At 38.3% G+C, this 22,246-nt stretch overlaps 1 protein-coding gene across 4 annotated transcripts in view; it reads left to right on the forward strand.

Moving 5' to 3' along the window:
* Positions 1–279: 279 nt before the first annotated feature.
* The window catches only part of LOC146694155 (neprilysin-like), a 34,224-nt gene continuing 12,257 nt past the window's right edge, over positions 280–22,246 (forward strand). The window contains exons 1-9 of one of the 4 annotated variants that reach the window (XM_085430301.1): positions 280–744; positions 3,792–3,968; positions 5,252–5,287; positions 7,214–7,375; positions 19,629–19,709; positions 20,134–20,229; positions 20,333–20,451; positions 20,599–20,667; positions 21,124–21,258. In XM_085430301.1, coding sequence (XP_085286427.1) covers positions 702–744; positions 3,792–3,968; positions 5,252–5,287; positions 7,214–7,375; positions 19,629–19,709; positions 20,134–20,229; positions 20,333–20,451; positions 20,599–20,667; positions 21,124–21,258 — 918 coding nt within the window. In that variant the 5' untranslated portion in view covers positions 280–701. Of the gene's footprint in view, positions 745–935; positions 1,161–2,683; positions 3,085–3,158; positions 3,214–3,791; positions 3,969–5,251; positions 5,288–7,213; positions 7,376–19,628; positions 19,710–20,133; positions 20,230–20,332; positions 20,452–20,598; positions 20,668–21,123; positions 21,259–22,246 lie in introns of those variants that run through there. The other 3 variants (XM_085430302.1, XM_085430304.1, XM_085430303.1) reach the window with 3 other exon arrangements.

Raw genomic sequence — 22,246 nt, forward strand, 5'->3', positions numbered from 1 at the left:
TATGTAAATCAATGCAGGCAATATTTCCATTAAAAGCTGCTCGTCCTTATTAATTCAAATTATGCATTTTAGACCCATTAAGCATAGTGTAGCTTAAAAACAGAGAATTTGCTGTACATTTTGCCATTATTGCTCAGGCTTAAAAGCTACTAAAAGCTGTATAAGTAGGCTATACGAAATAAGGTACACATCAGTCCATGGCACTGTTCATCTGAATTTGCGCCTTGGGGCTATTTAGGCACCACTAGTAGCAAGTGCAGCTGACAGGGTCACTTCTAAACGTCGCCCTAGCGGAGGAGGCAACGACTCTATGGACGGCTAACTTCAGAGGGCTACTTCACTGCTTTACTGTATGTCACGGGCTGTATAAATATGGGGTCTCCCCTGTGTGGATCACACAGTTGCGCAAGACTCTGATGGATCATTTTCAATTCAGCGATCCTCTCTGGGTAGATGTGGTATAGTACAGTAGGTAGTTGTAGAGAAGGGTCTGTGCGTGAGTGTGTTCGTTTGTGTGTTCTTGTACTCCTAGAATATACAGCCAGAGGAAAGAGAAGAGGGAGAAGAAGGAGAAGAAGAGAGGCGGGATCGGTTTGTGTCTTGTTGAAATCCCGGGTGAAGCAAATAGATCGTCTGGAATAGATCGATCAGCAGTTCGCGTTCCCTCCGTGGATTTGATGGATGTTTGATCAGTGGATGTGATGCCCATATATATCATCGACCGTAAATTTCCCGACATATCTGGTAAGTCGCTCACGCAAACCAAGCGCTCTTGTAAAGCTGTGCCATCTGTGTGCGTCGGCGCCTCTATGTGTGTGTGTGTGTGTGTGAGCGTATGTGTGAGTGTGCGCGCGTGTGTGCGCGCGCATCGGTTTTGCTTGTGCGCCCGTGCTGCTTCAGTGACACGGGGCAGCGTGCACCAGTTGATCATGCCACCCCCCTCGGAGTTTCTGACGTGCAACAGGAGATGAGGAGCTGGCACGCATTTCTCGGTTGCGAAGCACGGTGTGTGCGCTGAGGCTTATATTTTCCCCCACCATAGTTTAAAACTTAGATGCATTTGGTGCGTCAAGAAAACACTGTTCCAGCTGGGTATCCTCTAACCTCTCTGTGATACTAGTGCACTGTATTCCAGCTGTGTGCGGACTGGTGGTGTTGCTGTAAGTTTGGTGTTATATCCCTTTAAAAGTTATTTTTACTGTTGCATTCATACTGCTTTTGCAAAAACCATTTGGACAGCAATTTAAGAGGTGGACTTCATTTCATCTAGATCACAGCACTTTTGCGCACAGGGACTCTTCACTCAAAGATGATTTTAGTCTTCAGTGTGCAGCTATAGGCCCCGCGCTAAAAATCATATCTCAGAGAAGGTGTTATTTTCAGTTAAAGTAGGCCACATTCCTCCATGTATTCAAACCCATTTAGACTCTGGACATATTAAATGCTCACATGTATGTAAGTTGTAAAAAAAAAAGTGACTTTGCAAATAGTGTTGTGTCGATTGTGTATGTGTGCGTGTGCGTATGGGCACATGGGTGTTTTCAGGTGTCTCAGTGAATGATGGGTTTAATTTTGAAGGGGTTTGTGTGGTCTCACAAGATTTGGGCTGTTTATGTTTTAGATATATCAAGAAAGGCAGACAGAGTGGGAAAAAAATGAGTTTTGATTTTTGTGGCTCCTTTCATAAACTATTATCTTAAAATACAGACACAGCAGTGCATACTTTTCAAATACACTCAGAGCCACAGCATTAGAAAAAAAAATATTGACTGCATCCTGTAACTGGAGTAGCAACATTTAACATGGATTAGGTGTTCTCTGTCACACACACTGACAGAGTAAACCTCTTTAATAAAAGCATCACTGTCACTGCTAACAGGTCCCCTTAACCTAACCAGATCCAATGTTAATGAGTAAATGAGAATAACCTTACTTTATATTTGTAGCCCCAGAAACACAGCAGTAAGCGTAATGACAAATAGAACACGAGTGGGACAGTATTAGTGCTCCTATAGGACTCCGCTAAACGTGCCTGGATACACTTTTAGGGAGTCACTCAGGACCTCTCAGTGTCCTGCTCAGTTTTTCTTGCACCTTTTCTTCCTCTTGCTCTCAACTCTTTTTGCACATTCCTTCACTGCGTCTTTATGTTCAGTTTCCCTTTTAATATATTTTGCAGACATTCGACTTCTTGGCATGCAAAGTGTCAAGAAGCGTGGCTGAATATAATATACAACCTCTACAATGCTGACATGCACACATGGTTTTATTAGAGCTGTGGGACTGCTGTCACAGTGATGTGTGTGTTCGCAGACAAAGTTTCTGCCCCCTCCTGCAGTCTGAGAGGGGTTGACAGGAAGTTGCGACTAACATATCAACTTGTGTCATCGTACTGTCTCATCTCCTTTTTTTATCTTTTCAATCACTTGTTTCCCCTCCATATTTTCCCTTGCCTTTATTACAGTTGTAGAAACAAATCCAGTTGTCACTTCCCTGTAGTAAATCTTGGTGATGTCTTACATGCTTTGGTTTCGGTGTAGAGTTGGGAAAGCACCCTGCCTGTGGGGATCTGTGCTTGGTGTGTGTAATAGTGGCTTATCATGCTAGATAACAGCCATAACCTCAGAGGTTTACTTTACCTCGGGTTATTGTTTAGTCATGAAGTGGATTGATAGGTGAATTTACATCCAGCAAGACTGTGGTTACGTTTGATAAATGTGGATTGGGGGTGTGTGGGAGTACAGGACATGATGTGTGTCTGTAGTTGTCTGTTCGTTCAAAGAAAGTTAGGAGACTTTGTCCTTTGGTCACGCAGCGCTCTCATCTCAGCCTGCATGTGGCAAGACTCACCCATCTGCATAGACACCTCATGACACTATAGCTTGTAGTGTGTATGAGAGCATGGCTGTGGATGAGTGTTTGTGTGCAGTCACTGAATGAGTGCATGTCTGTGCAGCGTTGTTAAAGGATTAAGGATTAATTGCCTTCAGAGATAGACTTAACTACTTGTTTCATGAACTTTGTAAAGTTCTCACTTGGCCCCGGAGAGGAAAACAACACTGCATAGAGAAGAGCAGAGGAAAGGTTCTGCTTGTTTTCTGTTCTTCAGAAGTGTGTGCTTCCTTCTCTGTTTTTGCGTTTTGTTCTTTTGTTTTTGTTTTTGTTTTCTTTTGCTTTCCTTTTTTTTGTTGTTGGGAGCGTACAGTCACCAGGGTAAGAACTTCCATTATTTTCACCTTTCACTCCAAGAAAAAAAAAGTTTTTACGGTTTCTTTTTTCCCCCTCATTTGTTTTCCTAACATTGCCGTGTCTTTTATCTCCTTTTAACTTTTTCTTTCTTTTTTCTGCATGTGCCTAAGAAAGCAACAAAAAGATTCAACTAATACCTTTCATGTTAGAAAAGTACATGGTCCAAAAAAACAGAGAAAAAAAAATTCCCAAACTTTAAGGTTCCCAAAGACTGGGATTTTTAGTTCTACTTATATTTTTGGCTCACTGCTATTATCTGAACCCATTCATTTTGTTATATTTAGATTGAATTATTATTTTTATATTAAATTATTGAATCATTTCTAATAAATTAAAGCAACATTTGCCACAAAACTGCAAAAATGTCCCAATGTGCCAACATTAAGTTACTTATTTTGTGCAACCAGTATACACAAACTACAAACGTCAGCATATATGCATTTTAAAGTTTTTGCTTACTAAATCAGAATTTGTTGCTCATTAGAATAGCTGCTGATTAGTTTGCTCTCAGCTGACTAATCATTTCAGTCAAAACTCCGTAGGTGAGTTGATACAGGCGGCAGTTGAAGAAGGAGTGCCAAGAATGACAGAGACCAACACCCCCAAGTCGGCTAAGAAGCTCCGATGGACCTCCCTGGAGATCGGCCTCATTACTATTGTCTCCCTGCTCTTCATTGTCATCATTGCCCTCATCATCCTCTTTGCCACACAGAAGACGGGTGAGTGATCTAACAACAGAAGACTGATAAAGATAAATAAGAAATATCGAAAACCTTGAGTAGCTCAAAGGACAAACATTTTGGGTTTTTTTGTCAGGCTCATGCTGATGAAGGTTTTCTGCACCTAACAAAATCCTTATCAATACAAATGCATCAAGTAATTAAAAATACTTTTGACAGTCACCGAGTGTTACCGAGCATTTTTTTCTCATCTTAACCAAACTTTTCCAAACTTTTCAAGATTGCCTTTAAACTGTGTACATGGAAGGACAATTGCTTTCAACTGAGTTCATGGTTAATGGTGAGCACAAAGAAGCCTGCTGAAGAGCAGCACTTTGTTCAGGTGATAGATGACACTTGAGCTGTGTACTTTAAAAACACAGTGCAGAAGTGCAGTCACTGAGACAGAATGAAGAAAACACTCTTAAAGGTCCTTTTTTTAAAGTTTCCATTGTGTTTTTTGGCACCTTTGTACACCCATTGTACAAAATCTGACCTCAGATGAGAATATATGTAAATATATTTTGATGTTTATTTCAAATCAGGAGAAATTATGATAAAAGGACACTGAGAAAACCTTTCTTTGCCAGTGGAAGCCAAATAAGTTTGTTTCATTTGTCAGTTTTTTAACATATACATGAATTTTCGTGCTTTTTTATGTTCTTTATGATTTATTAAACTGTCACTTGCACATGACAGAAGGCTCATTTTACATAATATTAGGAGTTTCACTTATATCACTGCAGATCCAGGGTTAATGGAATGTGGCACAAGCTATGTAGGAATAAATTAATAGTGATAATAGGAAGCTTATTTATAGATGTACAGATTAAATAATAATAAAAGGAATGTGAAAATTTGCAGGTTTAGAAAACAATCATCTAACAGAAAGAGGAATCAAATTAAGTTTGAGGCTTTTATAGCATTTTGCTTCATAAATGTGTAAACTACCAAGTCATGAAGATTAAAGTTCAACACCTTGTTTGTGCCCGTTCATGCACATAGCTGTGCGCACATCATGTGCAATTCCACATAACTCATGAAGCATTCTGTTCAAGGTCGTACAGTACTTTGTTTCTTGTGTCAGACTGAATTTCATTAACACTTTACCATCTAAATCATTCCTGATAGTGAGAGTTACACACGTTATTTGCAAGAAGAAGAACAAATAAACAAAGGAACTGAGAGAAAATGGAAGTGGAGTAAGAGGAATAGGATATGACATCATGACTGATAGCTGCAAAAATCCCACTGAGTAATGATTTGTTTTGCATTTTCTGTAGATGAAATCTGCACCACAGCAGACTGCACACAGTCAGGTAAGCAGTGTTTGTTTGTGCATTCTCTTTAATGGCTCGTTCCGCAGGCTTTGATTCTTCTCAAGGGAAGACGGAGAAGATAGGAAAACTGAGTTTGCCTCATGAAGCCCAGGGATTTCAGATACATTCTTGGAGAAATTGTCACTTCAGATTCTCATAGGAAACAGAAGCTGAGAAACTGGTAATTCGTTAAGCGGGTATATAGATGAAGCGAAACAGTCCAAAGCTGAAACTTCTTTTTCTCAGCATATTAAGATTTTGTTATGGAGTTCATTATTTCAACTGTAAATATTCTTTGACCACGTTTCCAGCAATAAGCAATCTTGTATAACGTTTATGAATATCACACAAAGCTGTTGTCACACAACCAATTTTTCTTATCTTTCTCTCTCTCCTCTTTTTTTTATCATGATTCCTGTCAGTGAACATGACATTTTTACTAAAATTGTAAGAGTAGCTCCCAACAACTCTGTTGTTATCCTTAAAAAAAGAACCCCTGCCTCTCTCTTCATCTATACTAACATAAAACATTATTACTTTATTTTTTCACATTGTTAAAAACATCTCATAGGAGAGAAAAATACATGAAATACAAGATTAACTGGTTAAAACTCTACCTCCCGTTTCTAGCAACAGATGCTGATTCATTTCTGATGCATTTTTGGGGAGCTGGTGTCCCAGTTCAGTCAAATTTGACAGACAGCCTTGTCACAGGAGATCTCTGAGCTGCCTTGCGGAATTTAATTGCAGTTTAAAAAAAGTATACATCTTTCGAGTACCGGTGCTAAGCTGAACTCAATCACTGTCATTATACCGCTTTTTTTCCTTTTGCATTGCTGCAAATGTTACATTTATACCAGAGAATTGTATTTTTGTATCTTCTTTTGTTGAATATTATGCTACTGCAACAGCAAGCATTTCAGGCTTTAGGGAGATCATGATTGCAAATGCTCTTTTCTTTTTACAGGTTATTCAGTGACCTACAGAAAGAGCCCTAACAATTCCTACCTTCGTTCTGCTTAGTCAATGTTCTCTGTGAAGTTTCAGCATTTCAGTGTTTTGAAGTATTTTTCACTGTCTTGCTGAATCGTATGTGAAAAGATGCCGTCAACCATTTATAATGCCTCAGACAGCTCATATCTTTAGCTTTATATAACAACTGAAAACATGGAAAGATTTTCACAGATCACTTATCAATGTGTTATATCACATTATTTCAAGCCATATAAAAATGGAAATGCTGGCTACCATGTTAACTGGAACTTCAAGTTGCCATCTGCCATTATCCACCTAAATTGCAGTGATTAAGAATGGACATGTGTGTTCAAGGAGAATATCAGTTCAGCTGACAGTCATTTATGAAACAAAATTTGATCTGTGTTAGTCTCTGACCTATTTTTCTGCTTGTTATCCATCTATTTGTGCCATCTATGACTGGGAGAAGGGCAGGTTGATCTGCTTTTGGGGAAACCCAATAAAATTAGTTTCAACTTTTTGGTTATTTAACTTCACACACATTTACGGGATTTCATTTACTGTATATTTTCTGTTTTCAGCCTAATATTTATTCTTTGAATGCATTTATTTTTATTAAATCTAAGTTAACAATGGTTTTAATTATTAAACAAAAATGTGTTCACATCAGTAATACTCAAATAAGTCCTTTTAGTGTAGCCTGCAGCTTGTTAGCTTTTTGCTGTCAATACATTTGTCCAAATATAGTGCAATGGTAGGTTTCACTGACTTGCACTTGTTGAAAAAACTATACAGCACTATACACAATTTTGAATACAAATTATAGGTTGCATATACACTGTCATATATTTGTTGGTTATTTTTTACTGAAACTGTATATCCTTAAACAATGGCTTGCTTATTTCTGTATTCCTTCATTTCATGGAGTTTTTTTCCTCTCTGTCCATGCAGCGTCTCGTCTCATTGAGAACATGGACGCTAACGTGGACCCCTGTGACAACTTCTACCAGTATGCCTGTGGAGGGTGGCTTAAAAAGAACATCATCCCTGAAACCACCTCTAGATACAGCACCTTTGACATCTTACGAGATGAACTGGAGGTCATCCTCAAAGGTCAGACACCTACACACACCCACGCAAGCAGATGCACGCACAGAAAGACAAGCAGGCAATCAGACCAAAGTGTTTATACAAATCCAATTCGGAAAAAGTTGGGACGCTGTGTAAAACAAAAATAAAAACAGAATGCAATGATTTACCAATGTCATAAAGTTGTATTTATTTCACAATTGAACACAGAAAACATATCAAATGTTTAAACTGAGAAAAATCTGAAGAAATCTCTGGAAATCATTGAAAAGGCTTATGATCACTTCCAGAAACCACTGTCTGTGAACACAGTTCCCCATGCCATCCACTAATGCTGGCTAAAGCTCTGTCGTACAAATGTGAAGCCGTGTGTCCATGATGCAGAAATGCCAACATCTTCTCTAGGCCAAAGCTCATTTAAAACAGATTGAGTCAAAGTTCTGTAGTCAGACAAATTGAAATTTGAGTTGTGTACTTTAAAAACACAGTGCAGAGGTGCACTGAGGCAGAATGAAGAAAACAGTGTGCAAGGGTCTCTGTTTTAGTTTTCCATTGTGTTGAAATTATTTCTGGAAAACATGGATGCTGTGGCCCCCTGACAAAAGGAGAGAGGGGCCGTCCAAGTTGTTGGATTTAAAAGTAGCCAACATTTGTCTTAAAATTAAGCAATTTCTCAATTGAAACATCTGATATTCTTTTATATTCTATTAAATAAAATTCTGTTTGTCTTTAGATTCTTTTGGAATTAGGGTTGTATCAAAGCTTTTAGCTTATGAAAACTTCTGAAGCACTCGCACAATACGTTCTTATTGGTCTACTTTTTGTAGGACTGAGGACAGCTTGACTTGGTTTCTCTAGTTTACATGTAAGGAGGACTGTCCATCAGGGATCGCAGCTCTATAGATATCATTGATGCCACGGGGGCTGGGAGTTTGTTGGCATTATCTATATGTGTGCATGTGTGTGAGCGTGAGCTGTTTTCTAAAGATCCCAACACATTATGATGAAAAAAGCACAATTTAAGCATTGCATGTGTGAGTGCGCCCAAGTGTATTGTAGGTTTTTAGTAGGCATTAGAGTGTAGTGTCCTTGTTACAAAAAAGGCAGTTAAAGTGCAAATGTGTTTGCAGATTTGAGCATGTGTGTACATATGGGTCCATGCTTCATTTCAAGTTGTTTGCATGAAGGTTGGCAGAGCCCTTTGTTTCAGGGTGCTAAATATTTATGGGACACAAACTTTCCATGGAAAATGAAAACTCTTCATCTGCCATAAATTTAGAAATGTATATATCAGTACCTTTCTCTGTAATAAAAACAGTGTGGAGTGGCTGCAGGAGAAACAGAGTGATTAGAGAGGATGAGAAAGATTCATCCTTATTGGGAAAGGAAAAATGGGGTTTAAAGTGCAGCTTGTCTTGTGGACTTTGCAGCATCCTTGAGTAATCCATTTGTCCAGTCTTGATGGATAAACACACTGTTTAGTGCATTGGGACAGTATCGTCTTTCTTTTGCTTTCTACCCTGATATTTTCAGTTGGTGAGATTTGTTTCAAAACATAAAAATGATTGTGGATGTGAATGAAGTAATTTTTGCATTTAATCCAAAATGAAGTATATATTGTCTGCCGTCTGTTACAATGATTTATCATGCTATGCTATTTTTAAAGTGAAAAGCTTTTCTTTTCTAAAACTTTTTTGTTTTGGAAAACAAATTCTTTAATTTTGTTACTTTTTCTTTACTTCTTGATCAACACCTTTTTACCAATCAATAGAACATTCATTAGGGTTTAGAGATTGCCTTGTAACATAATGATCATTTATTTATATACCTTTGTTCAGAGGGTCCTTTTAGTGGTAGAATTGCATCATTATTTCTTCTGTGTAGTGTAATTATAAAAGTGTATTGCTGAAATTCTGCCTCTTACGCCTTCACAGTGATTTTCTTGAACACGAGATTCTCAGAGGTACTGCAGGGATTTTAAATTAGACTTCTAACAAACAGCTTAGGGATGGTATAAAAAGCAGTGCACATTAACTTATTCGGACTGCACAACTCACAGCCATTCATTTCTGCTTTATTCTGTCTTCTCTATGACAGTATAAGCACTCATAAAAATCACACAAAGGGGGCAAGAAGGAAACATTTCTCAACAAAGACTCATTTGACCATTTGAAAATGCTATTGTATGTGCCGTTATGCACATTGCATGGCTCCGTGTGGGTTTGCGGCATGACTTTACACATACAAAATATGCTTACTCTTGTATTGTTGCTGAGACCTGGCTGATTTATCAGGTCTTGCGCTAATATCTGCTGCATTACTATAAAAGGAGAAAGGAAGAAAGGAAGTTTTGGCAGAAACACTGGGCAAAGTGCAGTGGTTGATGTTTTACAATCATTGACTTAATTGCTCTAAATGCTCTGCTTACCACAGAGAGACATGAGGTTCCAGTCATTCATCAGATTAAATCCCCAACAGCAGTCAGTGTTGCGCTCATTCCTTCAGCTTGTCACAGTAGGAACGTCTCAGACTGCACTGTATGCACACATGTTCAGGTTTACTTTCTGTTTGCTTCTCTGTGTAAGTCCTTTTTTTTCATTTAAAAAAACAAAATAAAAACACAACGCCTTGGATCTGAAGTGCACATTCTATTGTTTTGAAGACTTATAGCCATAAAACCTTTGCCCCTAAAACGTTTCTATTGACTAAATATGTAAGAAGGCAAATTTACTGTAAGTGTGAGACCTAAGAGTTGTGACCTCTGCTCTGAGGTCTCAAATATAAGACCTCTGATCTTAGGCCTGGCTGCCGATGCTTACTTGGATACTACCGCCTACTGATGAGCACATCCTTTTCCTGTCAACAGCTGCAGGGGCCTGAAAACACCTGGATACCACAGAGCTCTAGGCTCTCTGACATGCAATAAAAATGACTCCATCTATGTGTATGTGTGTGAATAGCTGTGTAGATTTGTGGCTGCTTGTAAATGCCTTGGATTGTTCTCAGATGCTGTAAAATGCTGTAATGATCCGTAATGAGGATCTGCACCCTGAATGTGACCACAGCTGTGTGTACGTAGGTGCACGAGGCTGGTAGAATTTTGTTTTTCAGTTCCCCCTCCTCAGGTGTGGCATGCTGTGCAATAATTTAACTAATTGACCGTGACTCTTTTAATTACTAACTAGTTTGTTTCAGGAAGGAACAAACTAGTTAGGAAGGAACAAAGGCAGATATATGTGTGTGTGTGTGTGTGTCTGTGTGTGTGTGTGTGTGTGTGTGTTTGTTTGTTAAAGTGCAAAGTGTGTGTCTGTGTCTGTGTGTACATTTATCTGTGCATTATCTGTATATGAGCACACTGCTGCTCTCTTGTTTTGTACACATATTTGTAAGATATGTGTACACACACACACACACACACACACACACACACACACACACACACACACACACACACATGTGCTGTACCAATGTACCTGCACATGTGATGTGACAATAAAAGTGATTTGATTTGATTTGATTTGATTGTGTGAGGTGCTTCTTGTATAGGTCTAAATCTGACTATTGAGAGCAAAATCCAACCAGGGCAGCGCCTGCAGATTACGTTTCTTGTGGAATTCGGCATAATCAAGAGCTTCAAAACAAACCTGTGTGGTAGCTGTGGCATCAACACTGTGTCCAGATATGAGATTTTCTTTCTGCATGATGCTAACAACTTATGACAAACTGAAGAGACTGTCTGTCTGTGACAACAATAACTGAAATACGGCTTTACTGTAAGACAAACAGTACTGACCACAGTAGGACTTGCTCATGATAAATAGCTTGCTCACATGACCTCCTCATATCAAAATTCCAGCAAGAATCGTTGCAAAACACCACAGAAACTCGACTCCTCATAAACACATCAAATAAATATAGCTGACCTGAGGTGTGTGGCCAAGAAAAATAATATGAATATTAATGCAGTAATTCTTCTCCAACAAAAACATATTGAACTAAAATCCTGAAGTGAATATGTTTTTGCCAGAAAAAATGCTTATGAATAAAAGGAAATAGTTTAGACCTCCACTAAGGTAATAACCTCCCCTGCTAGCTGTCCTAAAGCCAAATGTCTGAGTTTCCTGTGTAAATAACACTAAGAGTAATAAAGTGGCATTTTGACTAACAAGAACTGACAGAACGAGTGTATAGTATATACAAAGTTTTGATTTTGCTTTTTTGGGGGGGGAGGGGGGGACTAAATACTTACTACCTTTACTTGAAAACTGCAGTGTTGAGCTATATGGCTGTTTCAGCAACTGCTGGGATTATTTTAGTTTACACAATAGCAAAGTAGGCTGTGGCGCAGCCAAGCTCTAAGAAATTACTGTTTTTGTCACTGAATGGGGAACAAGACTACATGTAATAGCTCTATAACCACTAAGTATATGAAAGTTGCATGTAACTTATGGGTCTGAAACATGAAGCCAGTGCTGATGTGCCAGCAGGAGGCTGCTACTTTGATTTCAGAAAGCAATCTAAGATCTAATTAAACATTAACCTGAGTAAACACTTTCCAGATCCGTTGAAGGTTTTAGTTCAATTTGTCTGCTTCTTATTGAACGCAAGATATTATTTATTTTTAAAACTATAATTAGAGTCAAAAAGGATGATAGAGAGGGGTGTGCCTTAGGTGGGCTTACCTGGTGACTGACAATTTGCCACAAGGCCCCCCTGTTCCTTTCTTGTGACCTCTATTTTCTAATAGCTAAGATGATGACAGCAAAAGCAGTCAATGCGGCAACCGTGGTTGGGAAGCGCATCTGTAACCGGAAGGTCGCCGGTTCGATTCCCAGGCTCTCTGTCCTGGTCGTTGTGTCCTTGGCAGTAGGCGGTAGACACTTTACCCTACCACCTACCGGTTATGGCCAGAGGGGCCGATGGTGCGATATGGCAGTCTCGCTTCTGTCAGTCTGCCCCAGGGCAGCTGTGGCTACAGCTGTAGCTTACCTCCACCAGTGTGTGAATGAATAGTGGCATTGTAAAGCGCTTTGGGTGCCTTGAAAAGCGCTATATAAATCCAATCCATTATTATTAATGCGAGGCCTCATAATGGGAGTTTTCTATCCAATGACTATATTGGCTATGTGCATCTTTTATGTACATTCTATTAACAAAACATCATTTGTATTAACTAATTAGTATTAATATTAATTGTAATTAATATTTAATTTAAACAAATGGAGATTTAAAGTGCAGTTGTTCAGCCTATTTTAGTTTAAACATAAGTAACACAAAATAGTTTTTTTTCCAACCTAATTGCTTCAAACGTTTTATTTGTGGGGCAGCTGACCCTCAGAATAGCTCCTCTGCCCAGATATTTCCCAGCAATAGCACACAGAGAGCAAACAAAAACCTGACTAGCCAATTTCACTTAAACAAAAAATAAATAAAAACTCACTGGGCATATGGAGTAGAAATGTATTTTTTCAGAAAAAAAAGCAGAATGATTTCCTACCATCCTTTCGCCTAGACCACAGGGGGTTGAATCATAGGATGTTCTGATTTTGATACTCTTTTCAAGTCTGCCACTGATTGGCTAGAATTATGGCTCTAGACTACTCTGTGACATTTAGAAAAATATTATGGTTTTATGCAATTGCTTCTTTACAACATTAACCGATAGGAGCTTCTCCAGAATATTCTTGAGTACACGGTCTGATATAATATCTTTTACCTGAAAATGTACAGCATTAGCAAAGCCATGAAAAAAAAGACAAAGAAATTTTAATTAGGAAGTCATTTTCAGATATATCGCAAACAAACAGTCTTAGATAACACATTTCAATAAATTTTAGCTGAATGGGAACAGGAGACGGGGCTGCCTCAGAGAAGCTGAGATGTTAAAGCTATTGCATAAAATTTTTAAAGCTAATCTGTATTCCTTTGGTAAAGACGTTTCCTCGCAGTGGGTTTATTGTCCCTACAAATGTGTAAAGCAGGAAACTTAGAGTCTGAAAACACTTTTGACTCATTTCAGTCTTGACTTCATTTGCAATTTCTGCTCGTAATATACACTAAGTACATCCTTTATAGTCATGTATTGTAAGCAAATCCAGCTGCACTAAAAACACTGCAAGTGAAATGCCTTGTGGAATGAAAAACACTCAGGGATAAAATGGCAATGCAGAGGGTAGAAACTCTAAATTCGGATTCTGTATCATGCTGAGTGGTTTGGTTCAAATTGACGTGACGTCTCAAGCAAACATCAGGTGGCACAAAATCCATTCTCAAATAAATCCAAATACACACATAAGGGGTGATAGAAAGTGTGTCTGTTTGTTTGTTTGTTTGTGTGTGTGTGTGTGTGTGTGTGTGTGTGTGTGTGTGTGTGTGTGTAGAAAAGAGAGTGAAAGGGTAAGCCTTTGCTGTGGTTAAACATTAGCGCCAGGCAGTCAGTAATCCAATCACACACACATGATCTGTGCCCTTTTGCAGGAAGCGCCCTGTGAAGGGTCTCTATCTCAGGACATCATTACAATTAAATGAGCACATAAATAGTGCACACATGGTAATAAGAAAATGGAAGGATTCGAAATACGAACACGGTATAAAGAGTCTGAAGTGAAATGCAGTTATGCAAGAAGTGAAAACAAGTAGACCTATGAGGGAAAAAGGAAGGAAATTACTTAAAAAAGTAGCAAATGAACCAAAAAAAAAAAACCCACTCAAAACTACACACTGAGCATTTGGTGCAAAATTCTAGCCTGTGTTTGTATTTGGATAAATGATGTTCTCTGTGTTTCAGCATACCAATTTTGAAAGAAACTAATGGATACAACATCATTATGGTGGAATATAGGAGGATGAAGAATATACTTGTCCCTCACCTGATCTCAGTCCGATTGAGCTGCTGTACCATTTAATTAGGTGATAACAGCCTACTCAGAGGTGGGGGAGGCAGTATCTGAGCCACGTTAATTATATCTTCTATTTTCCGAGGCAGATCTATAGATAACAGTGCTGTGCTGTGATCCAAAAACACATATAAACATAAAATAAGCACAATAAAGAAACCTCTAAGTTGGTTTTATATGTCATTTTAAATCTAACTCTCTCATCAGTTGGGCTACTTGTAGGTCTGTGTATAGTAGTCAGGATTTCCTTTGAGGATGTCAATACTGCCACCCGGAGCTGCTGGTTCCTGCTATATTGTTGCCCACTCTTATAGATCTTCCTTTTAAAGAATGCTCCTCATGTTCTTAGTAGGCTTGAGGTCAGTGGATGGTGGCTGTCACAGCGTGATTGTTTTCCTTTTTATTCCAAGGGGTAAAGGATGTTTTGTGCAGCAGGAGATAGAGATACCATTTGAAAAGGTATCTCTTGGAATCATTTCATGTTTTGTGGAAATCTTTTTATGACTCTTCTTTAACACTAGAATGAACCAATTATAATTTGATGGTCACTGGTACAAACCACAGTAACCCATATGGCAAACAAACAAAAAAAGCTGTGTCCAAGGATTTCTGAATCCAACCTTTTCTCATCACATACTAATGTGTGTAATGAGTGGCTGGCTTTGCACATCTCTCACCCCCTTACTCACCCGTTATGAAAGCTTCAAAGGCACTCTTTTGCACCACATTTAAACCTAGTGGTGAGGTGTCATTTTCCTACATGCAGGATTACTGTTGTGAACCATGACCAGCTGTATTCATTGTCTAACGATAACACGTGAGTGACAGTGTAAGTCAAAAGCCCAATGGAAGTCAGATGCTGAAAATGAAATAATAACAATAATAAGAAAAGAAAAACCTCCGGCCATCCCTGAGTCACAGGAATATCAACCTTTGAAACAGAACTGTTATCTTTCTCTGCCACAGCTGCTGCCAAAACACTTTGTGTGTAAGGAAGAGATGCCAGCAACATGTGACAGATCAGCAGTATTTGATGCACTGAGGTAATAATGGGTCACCAGAATCTGTAGAAAACAAATTTAATCCAAACTGAATTTGCAGAAACAAAGAGTGAAACTGCTCAAATATGTATTTTGCAGACCTACTGCTTATAAAGGGGAAAAAAATGATATTTCATATCAGATCTTGATAAATTAAATATTAAAGTTGATAATCTTTCCTAAAAAAAAATGAATTGTGTAATTTATGGAAACCCAGATCTTTAAACTGTAGAGAGCTGCATTGAAAATCCTTTTTTTTGAGCAGTTAAAAAAATCTAATTTGTTCTTATTGTTATCTTTTCATATCAACCCAACTCATAGTGACAGGATTGTTGTCCTTTTGGACTCAGGGGAAAGTTGGCTGTCAAGCGCCCGTGTAATTTAAACTCCATCCTCTTTCCTGTATTGATCCTGGTGTGTCACTGAGCTGTGCAGCATGATGGTGTATATCTGTTGATGCAATATTTATAAGATAACTTTATAATTGTCAGGAAGCTTTCAGGTCATGTTGAGCTATGTGACGGCTTGTCAAAGTCAAAAGGTTATCAAAGGTTATCTTTCTAACACATCCTACCTACTTAACCACCCACTGAAGAGTTTACTTTTGATAACACAGAAATTGCTCTCCTTGGATAATGTCAAAACAACCAGGAAGAATAAAACAAAGAAAATATCATTTAAGCTTTTGAAATGTTGGTAGCATTTTTTGTCAGGGATATTTTGTATATCCTTCTTAGATCTTAGTCAAAATCTCTGCAGCAACACAGCACATGATTTATATATTATTTCATTTCTTATTTTTTATGAGTTTTGTGTTGTCAGAAAGAAAAAGCTAATTTTCAGACATCAGGGTGAGTGCAGCACGGGAAGTAAATTATGTCATCTACTAATTGGAAGGTTGGTGGCTCGGTCCTTGGCTACTCCCAGTCTGTGTGCCAAATATCCTCGAACAAGAAACTAACCCCAGATTGCTCTCTATTGCATCCGTTGTAGCATGAATGTGCGTGAATGTTTCTTTCCAAGCTCTTGAGACTGTGTGTGAATGTTAGATAGAAAGCATTCACAAAAAAGTGAATGGGTGAATAAAGCGCGTTGAGTACAGGTAGAGTTGAAAGGTGCTCTATAAGAGCCAGTCTGTTTACCATTTACCATGCAGGTTATACATGCTTGTATTTGCCGAATATTTAGTCTGCTACACTAAAAGCCATGGGGAAAATGACCTTAAATCCTTTCTTTTAGACTCAAGAAAGGAGGATTGTACTAACCAGACAGTGTTTGCACAGCTTGTCTTTGTGGCTATCAACAAGCGGAAGTTTATGAATGCAGAGGAGACACACAGTCTGAAATACTAAGCTAGCTATACCAATGAATTCTTCCATTAAATCTTCAAAAAGCCATCCCTGAGGGACTAAATGTTTAAACATGCTACAATAATCTAAATGAATGACTTCAATCGTTCACTCTTGTTGTTTAGATGACTGGTTCTCTAGACAGCAGGCCAGTTCTGAGAAGCCACGAGTTCATGAACGGGCATTATCTCTGTAGTTCGGTCTGTAGCAATTTCTCTTTGGCTGTACCTTGGCCAAAAGTTTTTGTTAGTTATCTGTGTGCACAGCATTGAAAGAGCTAAATCTACTCTGTAGATACTACTATAGATGTTTTGTACTTCACTTGTCCAGTTTCCTCTATTGTTTTAAGGACACGCTGCAGACTGCGCTGGGATATGCCAGGTTTTCACCTAGCTCCTTGGGAATCACCTTGTTGGTGCAAACATGTTATTTTATGCCTAAGAAACAGTGTTATCCTTGGCATTTTACATAGGATTTAACTATAGAGTTAGGAACAAATGATGTGTTTGTACGACAGGCTAGTAACAAAATACCTAAAGACACCATTTAAAATGGGTTCTTTGCTAAGCTCTCTGTTCTGTGTAGACACAACACTGGTTCATCCCTTGAGTTAGGTGTTTTTTTTTTTAATGCATGAATCATACACAGTGTTAAGGGCTAAAAAACTAACAAACAATGGTTAGGTTAAAGGACTGGACTGAAAATAAGAGAAAACGAAGCCCATGTCCCACGAAAAACTTTTAAAAAGCTTTGAAAAGTGTAGCTTAAAACCATTTAAAATAATTACAAGAAAGTCTGGGTCCTCAGAAGCAAAATATAAAGAAATGGGTGACACAAGACTTTTGCACAGCGCTGTAGTTGTAAGCACGTGCATTTGTACTGGTATTCACAACAAACAACTACTACTTGTAGCTGGGAAAGGTGTTAGTTGTAGACAGATATGAACCTGGGTTACAGTCTTTGAAAGGTCAGTGCACTAGCACATTAAATGCACTATCTTGTGCTGAAAATGTAAATGCACATATAGTCCTGATGAGATACATTTTCAAAATGTGAAATACATAAAGGCTGCTTCTTTCTCTTGAGTTGTCATAAACAATAGCAACAGCAATCATAAGTGCAGCTATTTACATACATTCCGTATGTAGACAAAGCATATCACAAGGCACTTAGACTTGAAAGACATTTACATCATGTATTATTCATGATACAGGCCATATAAAGCAACTATACAGTTGATGAACAGAAACAAAAAATCTAAAAGCTGGGGAAAAGTTGAGACTTTTTTCGATGGAGAAAAATAAAGAGCTTTTTTTTGTGATACCAGAATATCTTTAGTCTACATCATGTTGTGTTCCTACATTGTTACAATGTTTCCTATCACTTCAATGCACTCAATGCGCTCACCATCTCTCTAATTTTTTCTTCAAGGTTCCCTGAACCACCCCTAGAAATCCCAGCATACTAGTTGAACTGCAGTGAAACATTATGACGTGATAGTCATGCTCATGAATTTATCAGCGTAGTGCAGGGAGAGTTAAGTTCTTCATATTGTTGGTGCTGAATGACAAACCAGCAGCTGGACTTGAGCTGAAGTTTCAGATACCTCCTGTGTAGGTGTAAGGTTTTGTTATTTTGAAGCACCGAGGACACAGACTCTGTACCGGCATCACATAACAATAAACTTGCTTTAACCACAGCGGTTTGCAGCAAACACAAAAATTACTGACTGTGTGGGTGTTTGAACCTTGATGATGAGAAAATGTATTTAGGTACATCCTCGTGTTGCTCCTGCTCGTGTGCTGCTGCTGAAAAGTGACAGCAGTTCCTGTAGGAATAGTTACACTTTAAAGCTACAATATGCAACTTGGTGCCTTGAGGCGGCACAGGAAAAGAGTATTGGTCCCCATGCCCTCCCCCTCAGTTTAGCAAGTTTACACCCCAACACTTATCACTCATTTTGATTAGCTGTCTACCTAGAAATGCTATCTAGCCTGAGGCTGAGCTAACTGGCGTCCATATGCCCACAACAGGTGTTGAAGAGGCAATGAACGCAGGTAATAAAACAAGCGCTGGTGCTCACTCTTGTTTCCAAATGGCCCTTTACTGCCACACCTTCAGCTTTGTTGCACCTTGATTTCTTTCCACCTCTTTTCGTCTGCTCTGTGCCGTAACTCCCATGCCAAAAGGTATTTGTGACAAGCACAGAATAAAATATGCATTTATTTTTACATGATTTTGCATGATAACATTTATCATGCCCATTTAAAAGATGGGAGCTAGAACACTATTTATTTATCTGTTTACTCATTGATTTATTTATTCATTCAAAGTAAAACTGGTTGTTCACCTTATTCACATTTTGACAGTGTATTGATGTGTTAGCTTTGCTCTTGGGGCACCTGGTATATCAAAGGAAAATTCCAATACACACTATGTTGCTTGTGTTTTTATATAACATTTAAAATAAAAATGATCAAAGCTTTGTTTTTGTCTATTTTCTGCAAACCTAAACTATCTTCAGAAGACCATTTATTCTGTACTTGTTTATGACTCAAAAAAATGCACTTTCTGAATATTTTTTTCATAATAATTATTCAGGTTGTTTTTATTTAGAGAGAAATAAAACAATTAAATTGAAAAGAACAGCTGTGACATGTTTTTCTTCTTAGAATAATTACATTTCTTCTGTTTTGTCACCGGTTACTATCTACTGCAAAGGCTTTATATCATAATTTACTTAGTGTCGCCATTTTCTGACAAAAGGACCGAAAGCATCCCTTAATTAAAATAAATAAAATGCATACGCATGACAGCTGAATTCTTGAATTTTTGAATCCCCAGAGATAAGAAAAATAAAACCTCTATGTTGTACCTGAGGTTATATGCACCCAACTACTCCCTCTTTCCTTATTGTGCAGTGAGCAACTTTGCTTCTTCATCTTTGTCTGTGATTGTTTGCTTCATGCTTGCTCTGTTTCTTTATTTGAAGGTGTCCTTGAAAAAACAGTGGAGGGGGAAGCTGCTGCTCTCACCAAGGCTAAGACCCTTTACAAGTCCTGTACCAATGAGAGTGAGTCAGCAGGCAAAAGACATTAACACGCTATGCCTTTTTAGATCTTCTATTATCCTAATGTGAACAGTCATTTTGTAAATTGCTGTTGAAGGTTAAATGTTTCTTATTCAGTTTTTGTGTTGTCTATCAACAAAACTGTCATGAAAATATACATGAATCATCAATTAAAAAAAAAAAAAGAACTGCAGTATTTCAGCTTTACATGATTCAAATGAATGCTTTCTTCAGAAGTGATTTGCTTTGGAAGCCACATCAATAAACTCCTCTAAGGCCTCTGAATTGCCACAGGTTTAGTATGTACTTGATAAAAAGCAATACAGTGGTTGAATTTCTTTTTAATTGATTTTCACAATTTTATGGGTAGAAAATAAATGTATCTACACCGCAAAACCTATTTTCTTTGATTTTCGCTTATAACTAGGTTTAATTGAGCTGAGAGGGGGGAGTCCTCTGCTTGACATGCTGCCTGACGTGTCTGAGTGGCCTATAGCTGTTGACAACTGGGAGACCAATTATGGTAGAGAACTTTGGTTCTTTTTCAAGTGTCATTGGGCATGATGTTATTGATGCCATTTCTTTCTTTTCACTTCTTTTTCACTTCTTTTTTCTTATTTCTTCAGGGAGAACATGGAGGTTGGAGGACGTTATTGCCAAGTTGAATGAGAAATATGGAACTCTGCTCTTGGTTAACTTTTTCGTCGGCACTGATGACAGGGATTCAACCTCGCATATCATTCATGTAGGTGTATGCCTGTGGCAAGGAAAAGAACTCACCTCCCTCTGTTCATATTCAAAAAGCCCTCATGTCCCTCTGTTCACTGAAGGTAATGACTAAGCCTTTATTTGGCTTTGATACTGAAAATAAATGTCTTCTTCTCCTTGCCAGTTTGACCAGCAAACAAGCCTTGGCCTGGTGTCCAGAGATTACTATGCATGCACTGGTCCTTATGCAGAGGTCAGTTTGCATGTTTACATGTATACAAATCCACACGCCAGTGCAGTGCAGTTAAAGCGTTTTAATCAATGAATAATGAAAGCAGTTCCAACTATTCACCTGAGCCCCTGGATTTCATGTCCCTCCGAATTTGTTCCAAAAAAACCACAAATGATGAGGCTATCAGCCGAAACATCCGTTCACATCAGTGCACAAATAAATTTTATTCCTACTCTTAGAAATGTAGTGAGTTTGTATGTGATGAACGAAAACACACATAATGCTGATAACTCTATCTCAATCCAAACCAGATGTGTGAGTGGAACAGACGTCCGTTGCTCTGGTTTCACTTTACAGCTTCCTATTTTGCCTTAATTGATATGCATGTTTGCTATAGACAGACTTTGTATCAGTCAAATCTTGATTTAGTCAGTGGTTACTGAAATCAGTGAGTTACAAGTTGTGTTTATTTTGCAGGCATGTCGGGCCTATGAGCAATTCATGATTGACCTGGCTAAGCTGATGCGCAAGGACCGAGGATTAGCGATCAATGAAACTCGCATTAGAGAGGAGGTGACACGAGTTATAGACTTGGAGAGAGACATTGCTAATGTAAGTATGGATTTGTGCTTTGCCGTTTTACAAGTAGAAATATGAATTCAAATACTTAAGAACCTCCTGTACTTTTCAAAATATGCTTATTATGGCTTTGAGAAACCATGGGAAAGAGATCTTGTTTTCAGTAATGCATACTGTAGTTCAAGCCTGCTCAGTTCCAAGTATTCATCCAGTTCCAAGTCTGATTATGATCAATAACTGAATGTAAAATAATTCCCGGTCCACTGCGAGAAGTGTGGTAGATATAAAATAGATATCGTCAAACTAAAACTGGCTAGTTGTCACTGGGCACTGTTGCTAGTGTAGACTTCCTGGTGGTTGAGAGCTGTCCATAATGAAACAGCTAGCAAGATTATGTGGCAAACTGAACTACACCACAATCAAAAATAAACCTCTTTCTCACATCTTACCCTTTTCCAATGATAAGCAACAGAAGACGTGTAGTTAAACACATACCATTTTATAAAATATGAAATACACCTTTTTTTCTGAGCTTCTTCATTCCCGTTCTCCTTGACCTATGTGCAGATAAGGGAGTGACATTTTCTTCTTGTTAGCTGAAAGAGAATATTTTTCAGGTAATGGAAAGAGAGACATTGGGATGTCATTGATTTAAAACTACTGTTAGTGATGCAAAGCAGGCTGGTATTAAGCTAAACTAATCTCAATTTTGAGGCTAGTGAATGAGGTGACAGCCATTGAGACTGAATAGTACAGTCAACTAAAATATTACAGAAGAAAGTTAACCATAACCTGGAATGGTAACTTGGAGTAAACTGTCAGTAATAAAGCAGTAAAATAGCAGATACCTTAATAAGCAAGTCAACATAATGAAAAACACTTGCACATTTTTGAGGAGATTCAGTGAGTTGCCTCCTTGTGAAATCCAAGATTTTCTGAATCATACCTGATAGAGCTCACTGACCTGCAGTTAAATGTAGAGCTGCAGGCTGTGGTGACATAATTACTGTGATCATTTCAG

This window comes from Copadichromis virginalis, linkage group LG14, assembly GCF_057382275.1.
Source record: "Copadichromis virginalis isolate Kocher_CV1m ecotype Utaka linkage group LG14, C_Virginalis_male_GT1.1, whole genome shotgun sequence".
Taxonomy (NCBI): domain Eukaryota; kingdom Metazoa; phylum Chordata; class Actinopteri; order Cichliformes; family Cichlidae; genus Copadichromis; species Copadichromis virginalis.